Consider the following 11,840-nt stretch of genomic DNA (forward strand, 5'->3'; position numbering starts at 1 on the left):
ACACACACACACACACACACACACACACACACACACACACACACACACACACACACACTGAGCGTCTTAGCCGCTTAGGTTATTTTGAGCTTCGGTTTCTCAGCTCCAAACGAAAGCCTCGCCAGAGGACACAGGGCATTGGACACGCAGAGGACACACTCCCTCTATTCCCCTCAGGAGTATGGATGGCAGAGAAAGTTGTCCCTTTCTCATTTTCCTTCTCTGGGGGCCCCTGCCAAACTCAGTCCTCGGTGACGAGAGCCTGGAAAAGTACCCAGAGGGCACGGGATCCCACACCCCTCTCGTGTGACTTCTACACGGGGCTTGCGTCTAACACACCCTGGGAGGACCTCTTTGTATTTTCTGCCACAGTTCTAACCCTGGTCAGTAAAGAGAATCGCTAAGAAAACATGTCAAAGCACACGATATGAGACACCCAATTTTTCCCTTCAACACGTAAAATCACCTTCCTACCTGGAGGAGCAGTTCTGACAACTGGACGCTTTCATACGCTGCACGTACATTGAAAGTGGGCCCGAGGCCCGGGAACACTTCACAGGTGCCCCACTGTGTGGACCACACACGCCTGGAGCAGCTCTGCCCCCTGCCTCCCCACAGGGAACATCAGTCTTGGCTTGCCCAGGGCTGCTGACGGGACCCTCGCCGCCCGTGACAGCTCCCTGCGGGGGCTTGGCTCTGAATCTTCGCAAGTTCCTCCCTAGATCAGGCTGACATCTTCGCTTCCCTCAAAGTCCAGCCCGTGGCTACCTGACACCCCGAAAGAACGGGGTGATTTGGGTTTGGGGGGAGTTTCCCGGAGACTAGGTTTCAGAAGAGGGACTTCATGCGTTCCTCTGCAGAGTGACGGTGGTGCTGCAGTGCGGAGGGCCTGGCGGTGTTTATTAGCAACAAGTGTGTGCTGAGGGAACAGGTAATACACTTCAGGTGTTGGGCCCCCTGGCGGTCTGGGGAGGGAATTCCTATCTGATGGGCGCTCCAGGAGAAAGAGGAGACGCGTGGCTCAGAAGGCAGGACCGAGATCGGCCACAGGTGCCCTGAGTGCAGAGGGCATTCCGGGAGCCGGCCCGTGCTGCGTGCGTGGGTGTGGCTCAGGCTGGTGTCAGGCACTCAGGTTCACAGCCAGCATGCCACTTCCTGACCCGGCAAGTCACTGATACTCTCTGAGAGTTCATTTCCTCCTTTGGATACAAAAGATTAATTTCAACGAGGGGGAATAAGCGAGACAGTGGCCTGGCTCCTAGCCGGGGCTTCCCGAACGGTGTCCTTTACGATCGCTCTCTCCGCACCGACATCCGTGCACAGAGAATCCTTGAGCTCCCCACAAGCTCCTGGAGAAAGGCTCCCTGGTTTGCAAGCAAGCTCACGGTGAGGGCAGAGATGGATAGGAACCTTGCTCATCCAGTGCCAGAGGGCGTGGGGAGGTCCTCCAACAAGCCCCGTGGAACGAGTCACCGCCACAGCATTTGGACAGACTCCATTTTTCCCAATAGGATACCTGGCCCCAGCTGGCCTCAGGTCGAGACCCTGAGTTTAGGATGGTGTCCTGTGTCCTGAGATAATTGCTCTCAGACAGTAGGTTCTGGTTACCTGCCCCTTCTGTGCCCAGGACAGGGCACAGAGCTTTGGTGAGACAGTAAGCAGGGCCTCTGGGGACGAGAGAAAGCCAGCCCCCAGCACCATGCAATGAGCCTGCAAGGTCTGGAGTGATGGTGCCAATTCCAGAGAGTTTAGGCAACTTACCCAAGGGCACACAGCCTACAATCGGAGGACTAAACCTACCCTACAGCTGTGTCACCTCCTGGCCACATATTGTCGGTTATGACATCACTGGATGCTGAATCCCGCCTCTCCTTTTTCAGGGCTGCAAGGGTCTTCAGAGACAGTCCAGCTGTGCTCCTGGCTGCAGAGTTGGGAGACTGAAGCCCAGAGAGTTCACAGAGCTGTGCGGAGGGTTTTTACTGCCGACTCAGGGCTTTGGCACTGCTGCCTCTGTGCCAGGTGTTAAGTGTTCTCTGCTTTCATGGGATGACATGGTGTCCGGTTGGGCCTGGGGCTGCAGTCAGCCTGCAGGGGGGCCAGTACCACATGTGTCCGTTACTGCCAGGTGACATAACCTCTCTGGTCATTCTCCTCTGCTGCACAATTGTAAAATAATAGCACCTGATTATTTAAAAATTTATCTATGAAACAAATTAGGATGTCAGAATTTAATAGGATTTAAGAGTTTAATAGATGCAACAATATTAGGTTTAAGCCTTGAACAGAGTAAGTAACCAAAATATTAGCTATTACTTTATTATTATCAGTCATATTTTAGGCGATAGTTTCCTAGTTATAAACCAATAAGACAGGGCTGCTGTGCATAGCTGTGTGTCCTGTGTCATCCTCATCAATCATGTGAGCATGTTCCAATTCCCAGAAAGTGTTATCATCTTTTCCAGATAAGAGGAGTTGGCACTTGAGATATAAAGCCATGATCAAGCCTCTCCCTGTCCTTCAAAATGTTGCAGGAGGATGCCTGCCTTTTCTGCTGTCACCTGCACTAGGATTTTACTTAACATTTTTTCTTTTTAAAATAAAGTTATTTATTTTTATTTATTTATTTTTGACTGCATTGTATCCTTGTTTCTGCACCCGGGCTTTCTTTAGTTGAGGTGAGCGGGGGCTACTCTTCGTTGTGGTGCACGGGCTTCTCACTGCGGCGGCTTCTCTAGTTGAGGATCATGGCCTCTAGGCACTTGGCCTTCAGTACTTGCAGCGTGTGGGCTCAGTTATGGTGCATGGGCTTAGTTGCTCCACTGCATGTGGGATCATCCTGGACCAGGGCTCGAACCCGTTTCGCCTGCATTGGCAGGCGGATTCTTAACCACTGTGCCACCAGAGAAGCCCAAGATTTTCTATATATATATAAAGTTCTAAAATTTTCCTTTTCCTCAGCACAACAGGTCTTTCCCAGGGCCCCAAGGGAAGTGGGTTTGCTGACTTTCCTTCAGTGGTTTGGGGATTTTATTTTTTAATGGAGAAGTGTCTTAGCAGAGCTTGAAGCCTGCACCCTTGAGGCAGGTTTTCTCTTGTCTTACTACCTGTTCCCAGTATTTCTCACGGCTCCCTGACGGAGGTCCATGGAGAAGGGCCTGTAACAAGTGTAAATTCCCTGTGGGTGTGTGGTTTTTATGATTTCATACTCTCATACTTGCCCACATTTGGCCTTTAGCCCTTGATTCGAATTTTTAGAGTAATTGTACTCACACATATGGTGACTCCATCTTCCATCTGTCGCCAGACGGTAAGCCAGTGTTCACTTCCCATCTCTCCTTCAAAATGCCCGTCTTCCCCGAGATTTCAGGGTAATTGTTTGCCTTGCAACCTCTTTGAATGAGTCAGAGAAAGTCATGATTTTGAGGATAATCCACTTTTTTCTTTCTGTTAAGGTGGGAGTGGCATTCCTTAGAGCTTTCTATATCCCAGGAGCCAGAAGTCACCCCAGGGATTCTGAGTCAGTCTTCACAGGACACTTCAGGGACCCACTTCAAGGTGGTCACTGCTTGGACCTGATGTGGTCCAGGCTGCAGAAAGGGTTCAGAGGAATTGCTGGAAGAGACGGCCTCAGGGAGGGGCCTGGGAGGATACTGTGTAAGTTGAAGAAAGAACTGTAGACCTGTGGGAGGGTCAGTAAGGGCCACACAACAGTGCCACAGTGTCACCATGGCAAGTCCCCCTCCTTCCCACTCCAGGTACATCCTTGGTCTGTGCCCCCTCCATGTCTACAGGCGGCTCCACATGGAGGAAAGGGACACTGCACTCTGGTTCCCTCACATCCACTTACTGGAGTTGTTGACGGCCCAGAGACATGGAGCAGATGCAGTGTCCCCCTCAGCCCCTCCCAGGGCCCAGCCTACTGGACTCTTCCTGTCCAGAGGCCAAGCCAGAGCTGCCCGAGTCACCTTCCTGCCAGTGGTGCCCTCTCTCATCCTTCTCTCACTAATGAGGATGACTTAATTCCAGCCCAAGACAAAGACACTGACTTGGTCTCCAAAAGAACATTTATTTCCAAAATTGAGGCCACAGAAACAGAATTTCCTCCTCCCTGACCTCTGCTACTCCCATCAGATAATTCCCCAGCCTCCACAATAAGATGCCTCTTTGGCCCACAAACACCTTCTATAGAATACCCCTGTCTGGGGTCCCACAAGCCCCCAAGGCCAGCTGAGCCTCCCGATCACAGCTCAGCATGTTTTAACTGGGGTGGCTTCTTTGCCGCCTCCTTGGACAGGAGCTCGTTCCAGAAAGCCACTTCCTTGTCTTTCAGCTTCTCGGCTGCCTGGGTGGTGATACCAATCTGAAGGTACCCTTCTTTCTGGTCATATACTGGCCAAGAGGGAAGCCCCTCCCCGTTGGGATTCCTGGGAACAGAATCACATAGAAATTCCCCAAAGCTACTGTGTGGCCCCAACAACCCTCAGAGATTGTCAGGGACCCCCTGGCTTCATCTCTGCCAAAGGCTCATACGCCTCCAGAGACAGGAGGCTGACCATCTCCTGGGCAGCCTGTCCACTGAGGGAGCTCTCACGTCAGGGGTCACAGGGCGGGGAGTTTGCCCAGCACACGTTGAAGCTCCTCCCACCCAGCAGACACGCCCTGCCCCTTCCCAACCCTGCTCCGTCTGTGCCACCAGCTCACCCGTTCCGAGCAAAGTTGGCCCAAAATTTCATCACCATCTTGCTGAGACTGGTCTCCTCTTCTGAGGCACCATCTGTGGGTAGGAGACAAAGCCATTGCTACTCAAAGTGTGGTTCAGGGGCAGCAGCAGCCCTTGAGAACTTGTTAGAAATTCAGAAACGGAGCCCTTACTCCAGACCTACTGAGTCAAAACCGCATTTTAAGGGGTAATTCAAGTGCACTTTAAGCTTGACAGTTACTGACCTAGGTCGGGCTCAGTGAAGGGCTGTAGTCAATCCATAAACTGGCTGGGTCACAGGGCCACACCCCAGGGTTTCTGCTACAGTAACCCCACCTCCCAGGATACTCTCCTTTGGGTCTTTTTTCAGTCTCCTACACCCACACACATTTTCATAGAATCTGAAAAATAACCAAGCTGCAAGGCCCCCGAAGAGTCACCCAACCAGAAAATGCCCAGAGGCACTGGGTGTCATGAACAGCCCTGGGGGTTGTCACACACAAGTTGTCTGTAACTGCTGAGGGTTAAGACATTAAAGACATCTGTGAGAGGTATTCTTTAAAATATTATAATCCTAAACATATTTAATTTTAAAAGATATGAGTTTTAGATAGATAGATAGATGATTGGATAGACAGACACATATTAGTCCTGATTCAAGGTTAAGAACAATTCTAACCTTACTCTCACGTACCTTCTGACATGCTCGTGTGAGTGCAAAGTGAGTGGTGGCATTCTAGCCCTGAGCAGGGCCCTGCAGGTGACCCACCTCCTGTCTTACTGATGCCCAGGTCTGGATTCTTAGAGTGACCATGGATGAGGGCGCAAGGATACACATTCTTTACCATGCACATTAGAGCAAGAGAAAGGTTAGGACCCTTTGTCCTTCAACCCTGTTATGGTGAATTCAGGAAACTAAGACCTAGAGAGAAGGAGGAACTTGCCCAAGGCCACCAAACCAAGACTTGAACCCAGATCCCCTAACTCCAAGTCTGTAGTCACCAAAGGGCCATCACCTTTCAAAAATGGAGCCCCAAAGACTGAGAAGAGCTCATCCCCATGGTCCCCCATCACCGTCTTGGGTTTCATGGCTGATGAGAAGCTTGGGCGATACTGGAACTCATACATGTAAGTGGGGGCTCCGGCATCTGGAAGACATGGATTCATGCACAGTTCACTTCAGCAGACGTACACGTGGGTGGTATCAAGGGCTCCAGAGGTGGGTGGGAGGGGCGCTGTGAGCAATCAGGAAATTGGGGGCATGCCTGGTCCTGAGTGAATAACAATATTAACAGCAGCTGCCCATTGTGAGAACCAACTGTGTGCCAGATGCTGTGTGTCCCTGCAGGAAGCCCCTGGTTATCAGCATAACAGAGAAAAACAGTTTGGGAAAAGTCCTGTGACTTGCTTAAGGGTGTACTGGTGGTGGAGGTGGAACTGGATTTGAGCCAGTTATTGAATGAATGGATGAATGAATGTTGAAACTTTGGGGAAATTGATTCAAAATAACTATCGTTATAGAGGCATTGGGTCAATACATATAAACCTCTTTGCCTATTGATGCATTCACACACCAGAACATCTAGATACACAGTTTATGTACACAGAAATACCACGACATTTCATTGCTAACAGGTTAGTCTTCATTCCCTTAGAGAATACCTGCAGCCTGACAGGTGCCTTCTATTATGCCCATTTTTGAGCGTTTCTGGTGTTTTTCACACGTATTCCAAGAAGAGTGAAGTAAATCCAAGTTGCTGGTCTGAAAGTGCAGATATTTAAATACAAGCCTATGCAGAAAGGGGACAGTCTATTCCTTGTGTCTCAGGAAACCACAATTCAGCATTTCTTTTTTCTCTGTCATCTCACAGGTCTTGCTTCCTGCTTGGCCCAGGGAGTGTGAAGGTAGTGGCAGAAGGAAGGGGCCGAGGAAGGGTACACTTCCTCCCTCCTCCTCTCCCCTGCCCCTACGCTCACCACCCCCTCTCTAAGCCCCAGGAAGATGTCAGTTTTCCCGCTGATGCTTCAGCAGCGTTGCCCATCTTTGCTCCTTCAGGGCTAACTCATGGGCCACCCGCCCGGGGAGCTCCGTGCTTTGCATTGATCATTATGCCCAGAGCGAGTGACTCCACCCGGGAAGGGTCAGGCCCCAAGTCAGACTGGCGGGGAAACATTTTTCCCTTCCTGGGGACAGAATCACATTTGGAAAATGCAGAAAAAAGGAATAAGAACAAAAAGATCACATCTAATCCCACCGCTCAGAGAAACCTCTGTTAATATTTTAGCACTTATCTCACTTATGTATATAAAATAAGGATACTATTGGATGTTTAGTTTTGTAATGACTATAATTATTTCTTCATATCATCAAATGTTTGTCCACTACAGAGTGTAACAATATATGCCATCCTGACAGGAGGATGTGGAATAATTTATTTAATTGCCTCCCTTCCCCCCTCTCACTGCACTCTTGGTTTAGCAAGAGGCATTGTCTGGAAGAAGCAATCCGTCTATGGTTCCATAATCCAATTGCTAAACAGCTACAGGGTCAAGCAGAACTCACTGAAAGGACGGTGTTTACCCTCGCCTCTGCTACTCAGAAGTGTTAGAACGGAACTCAGAAACCAACCATACAAAGAAAGACCTAGTGTGAATGAGAGAACTTAATTATGGCAGCATGCTGCCCCAAAGATATTCTTTTCATTCCTTTTCTTCTTCTTTTTTTTTTTCAGTGTTTTGCCTTAAACCACTGAGATTTATAAAAAAATTCCTACGGGGGTACTTTTCTGGTGGTCCGGTGGTTAAGACTCCATGCTCCCAGTGCAGGCGGCCCAGGTTCAATCCCTGATCGGGGAACTAGATCCCGCATGCTGCAACTAACAATCCCGCATGCCATAACTGAAGATCCTGTGTGCCACAACTAAGACCCGGCTTAGCCAAATAAATAAATATTTTTTAAAAATTCCTACAATCACACACACGTCTGCAAAGGAAAGTAGGGCAGAGATTTCAATAATAACAATTAGGAGCAACAAGAGAAGCAGGGGGAAGGAGAGAGCTAGTAATAAGAACATGCAAATTAAAACAGTGTGATATTCTTTTTTTGGTGAGGTAGGACTTATATAAAATTGGCAGCATTATTTTTATTCTTTTAATCTGACTATCCCAAGTGAGAGAGCTAAGAAATCCACACTCTCATACACTAGAAAGCAATTTCACAAAATGTATCAAGAACTTTAAAATTCTACTACAGCCCAGCTTAATAATTTCACTGCTAGAAACCAACTCTAAGAAAATTATTTGAGACTTGGTTAAAGATTTATGCACATAAGGCTGAGTATGTTTTCTGTAGCATTAAAATGAGCAGCCAGGCTAAATACCCAATAGGACAGGAATACTAAAGTAAATTTTAATCCATCATACCATGAAATAATTGCTATTTTCCATGAATTTTTATTGACATTGAGGAAATGCCTGCAATATAGTTGTCTATGAACATAAAATGAATTTTAAAATTATGTGTAAGACATGGAAAGGCTAATAGAAAAAAAAAATGTCAAAACTTTATAGATGGGGCTTCCCTGGTGGTGCAGTGGTTGAGAATCCACCTGCCGATGCAGGGGACACGGGTTTGTGCCCCGGTCTGGGAAGATCCCACATGCCGTGGAGTGGCTGGGCCCGGGGCTGCTGAGCCTGCGCGTCCGGAGCCTGTGCTCCGCAACGGGAGAGGCCACAAGAGTGAGAGGCCCGCGTACCACATACAAAACAAAAAAACAAAACTTTATAGCTGATGCTTCTAGGTGAAGGAATTATGAGTAATATATAGTTGCTTCTTTAATGTGTTCCCATATTTTCAAAACTTTCTACAATGGTAAGATTAATTTTATACTCATAAAACTATCAAAAAGAGATTGAGAGAAATACGACAAAGAAAAAATGACATTGATAAACTCTGGGAAGTGCTGGCAATAAGACCCTGAATTCAAAGTCACGGGATGTCAGATAAAAAACTCAAGTCCAGTATGGCTGGGAGCAGCATGGATGCTGAAGGGGATACTACAAATCAAGACACGTAGCAAGAGGCAAGACCAAATTTATGAAAGAACAGATTTGACCCCAGGCAGTCCCTGGCTGGTCATCAGGACCCTAGGGAGGAAGAAATGGTAACTAGTACCTCCAAATTACTGTACTGAGTGCTCGGGGATAGAGTAAGTCAGCCACAGCTACGTTTTATCATGCATATAAAGTCTCAGAGTTTAAAACCCTTCTAGCACCGTTAGGCAGAGAGGTCTGAACCCCAGAACCATCTCCTGGCTTGCAGACTAGGTGAATGAGGTCTCCAAGAAATGAAGGGTCCTGTGAGTAACTCAAAACGTACCCAAAAGGACACCTCCTCTCCAGGTGAGCTCATCCATCTCTGACCTCACACCCTACACACAGTCTTGGGTCAATGTTGGAAGGTCCTGTGGTGGACACAGCACACACTGGGAGAAACAACAGCCAGCCACAGACATTGACATTCTCTAGACCACGTGGTCCCACTCTTCCAATACTCACTCCTTTCAGCTTTCTTGGTCCCAGACAACACTCCTGATCCTATGCTTGGCCTCACTCTACCCCCAGCTCCACTGGTTAACAAACTAGTTTGCAGATAGCTCTGACCTTGGAAACCTTCCAAGACCTATCTTCCAAGATTTCCCCTCTAGCCCCACAGACCACCGCAATTCAGGTGAGGAGCCCTGTGGCAGATGCTGTCGGTGCCTCTCCATATCCCCTGCTTCCAGGCATGCCAGCCTGAGTTCCACCTCCTGCATCCGTAGCTCTTTACCTGAGGTCTTTGGCAGCCAGAGACCACTCTGCCCATGTGTGCAACAGGTCAAAGCACCAGGGAATTAACTGCCCTTGGGAACAGCCTTCAACCAATGACTCGTCAAAGTTGGAGGATAAATATCCCAGCTCTCTTGCCACTCACTAGGGATAACCCTGAGACATGTGTTCTGCTGGTTTCCCAGAGCTCCCCAGGTCCAGGTGTCCACGGTGGATGCTTTCTTGACAGTGCAGTGTGGACTGGCTTCCTCTCCGTTCATGTCACTTCTCCACTCTTCTACTGGTGTTTTCTGGGATCACCCCCCAAATAAACTCTTTGCATTTGGATCCTTTTCTCGGAGTCTGCTTCTGGTGGAAACCAAAACAGGACAGTGCCCCATCCCAGGCCAAATGCAATCAGCCTTGGATGTACGACCCTCAGCAATTTCCACATGTGTTTGTGCTGAGGGCTGGGCAGGACAGTCAGTAAAGCTGGAGGGGTCAGTGTCCCTCTCCTGTCCACTTTCCATGACTCACCTCTGTGGCGACGGGCCACATTCACAGATGGGACACCAAACATCCCATCTGCAATCAAGTCCAGGAACAGGTCTTTCTTTCTGTCAGGGTCATCTGTTCCTCCTAAATACTTGTCAGCGGCCACCGTGGTCAGTTCCTCAGGGATGCTCTGAAATAGATCGAGTGAAAGTGACCACTGTTAAATATAAAATGGAGACCAGACTTACGAATTATCTGTGCAGACAAAACCATTTAAGCCATGTAAGCAAAACTAACTCTAGCTTATTTCATGCACATAAGCAAAACCTAACTTAGGTTATTTTTTGTAAATCCCTCTGACAATCACAAAATAAACTAAGTCATCTCCATAAAATAGTATGAGATAATCACTTTTAACCAATCCCTTGACACCTGAAAACCTCTATTGTAATAAGCAATCACTGAAAATGTTAACAACTCCTTCATTTTCACTTTATAAGCCATCCTGTAGCTTCATGCGCGAGCTTCCTACCAGCCTTTGAAGTTGGAAGCCCCCAGGGCGTGAACTATTTTTTATGTACCATAAACTCTTACTAAATACTCTTCATTCATTTGGTGGTTTAAATTTTGCTATTTCTGGATTTTTGACTTCACCACCCCTGGTGAGTGACACAGTTTCTCTTCTTGTGTTAATGGTGGACTTTTTGAGCCCAGTGCAAACTTTCCCCCTCCCCCAACCCTGGGTAGTGATAAGAAAAACAGAAAAAGTGGGGCAAAACCCCCCAGCCTCAGTCTTCATTCTGCCATTAGTTGCTCTGCAGTTGGGGACAAGCCTCTTCCCCTCTTTAGGGCTCAGCCAGTTCCTGTGATTCCTAGACCCTTACAAAGATGGGGTAGGACTTCCACACGAGTGATGTGGCCGTCTTCTGGTCCAGCTTGCCTTCAGAGAATGAGTAGCCCATGAACTGTTAAAACAAAGGTTAAGCACTTGTGAATCATCTGGTAATGACAGGAAAAACCAAAGTTACCAACAAACCAAACCAATGCAGGCTGAAGGTCACTTTGTCATGTCTTGATGGGCATGGGTCTATTTTTTTTTTCTTTTTGAGTTTTTTATTGTTTATTTATTTATTTATTTAACATCTTTATTGGAGTATAATTGCTTTACAATGGTGTGTTAGTTTCTGCTTTATAACAAAGTGAATCAGTTATACATATACATATGTTCCCATATCTCTTCCCACTTGCATTTCCCTCCTTCCCCCCCTCCCCATCCCACCCCTCTAGGTGGTCACAAACCATGGCTGATCTCCCTGTGCTATGTGGCTGCTTCCCACTAGCTATTTTACATTTGGTAGTGTATATATGTCCATGCCACTCTCTCACTTTGTCCCAGCTTACCCTTTCCCCTCCCCATATCCTCAAGTCCATTCTCTACATCTGCGTCTTTACTCCCATCTTGCCCCTAGGTTCTTCATGACCATTTTTATGTTTGTGTTTTAGATTCCATATATATGTGTTAGCATACGGTATTTGTTTTTCTCTTTCTGACTTACTTCACTCTGCAGGGCATGGGTCTTTGATAAGTTGGGCAAAATCAATGAGTCAAATGGACTTTTATATCTAGAAATCAAGGAATGCAAAGAAGATAAAGTAATTGTTAAGGGAAGGTGCCCCAGTCTTTGTGTGTGTGTGTGTGTATATATGTATATATATGTGTGTGTGTGTGTATATATATATGTATATATGTGTGTGTGTATATGCATGCATATATGTGTGTGTGTGTGTGTATATATATATATATATATATATATATATATATATATATTTTATGCTAGAG

General features: G+C 47.3%; 1 protein-coding gene across 1 annotated transcript in view; it reads right to left on the minus strand.

The window, feature by feature from the left end:
• Nucleotides 1-4,240: 4,240 nt before the first annotated feature.
• CES1 (carboxylesterase 1) overlaps nt 4,241-11,840 on the minus strand; it is a 36,468-nt gene continuing 28,868 nt past the window's right edge. Inside the window, exons 9-13 of the mRNA XM_007459485.1 lie at nt 10,885-10,965; nt 10,043-10,190; nt 5,716-5,847; nt 4,702-4,774; nt 4,241-4,424 (exon numbers count right to left, since the gene is read on the minus strand). Coding sequence (XP_007459547.1) covers nt 4,241-4,424; nt 4,702-4,774; nt 5,716-5,847; nt 10,043-10,190; nt 10,885-10,965 — 618 coding nt within the window. The remainder of the gene's footprint in view (nt 4,425-4,701; nt 4,775-5,715; nt 5,848-10,042; nt 10,191-10,884; nt 10,966-11,840) is intronic.

Source organism: Lipotes vexillifer, unplaced genomic scaffold (genome assembly GCF_000442215.2).
Source record: "Lipotes vexillifer unplaced genomic scaffold, Lipotes_vexillifer_v1.1 scaffold342, whole genome shotgun sequence".
NCBI lineage: Eukaryota > Metazoa > Chordata > Mammalia > Artiodactyla > Lipotidae > Lipotes > Lipotes vexillifer.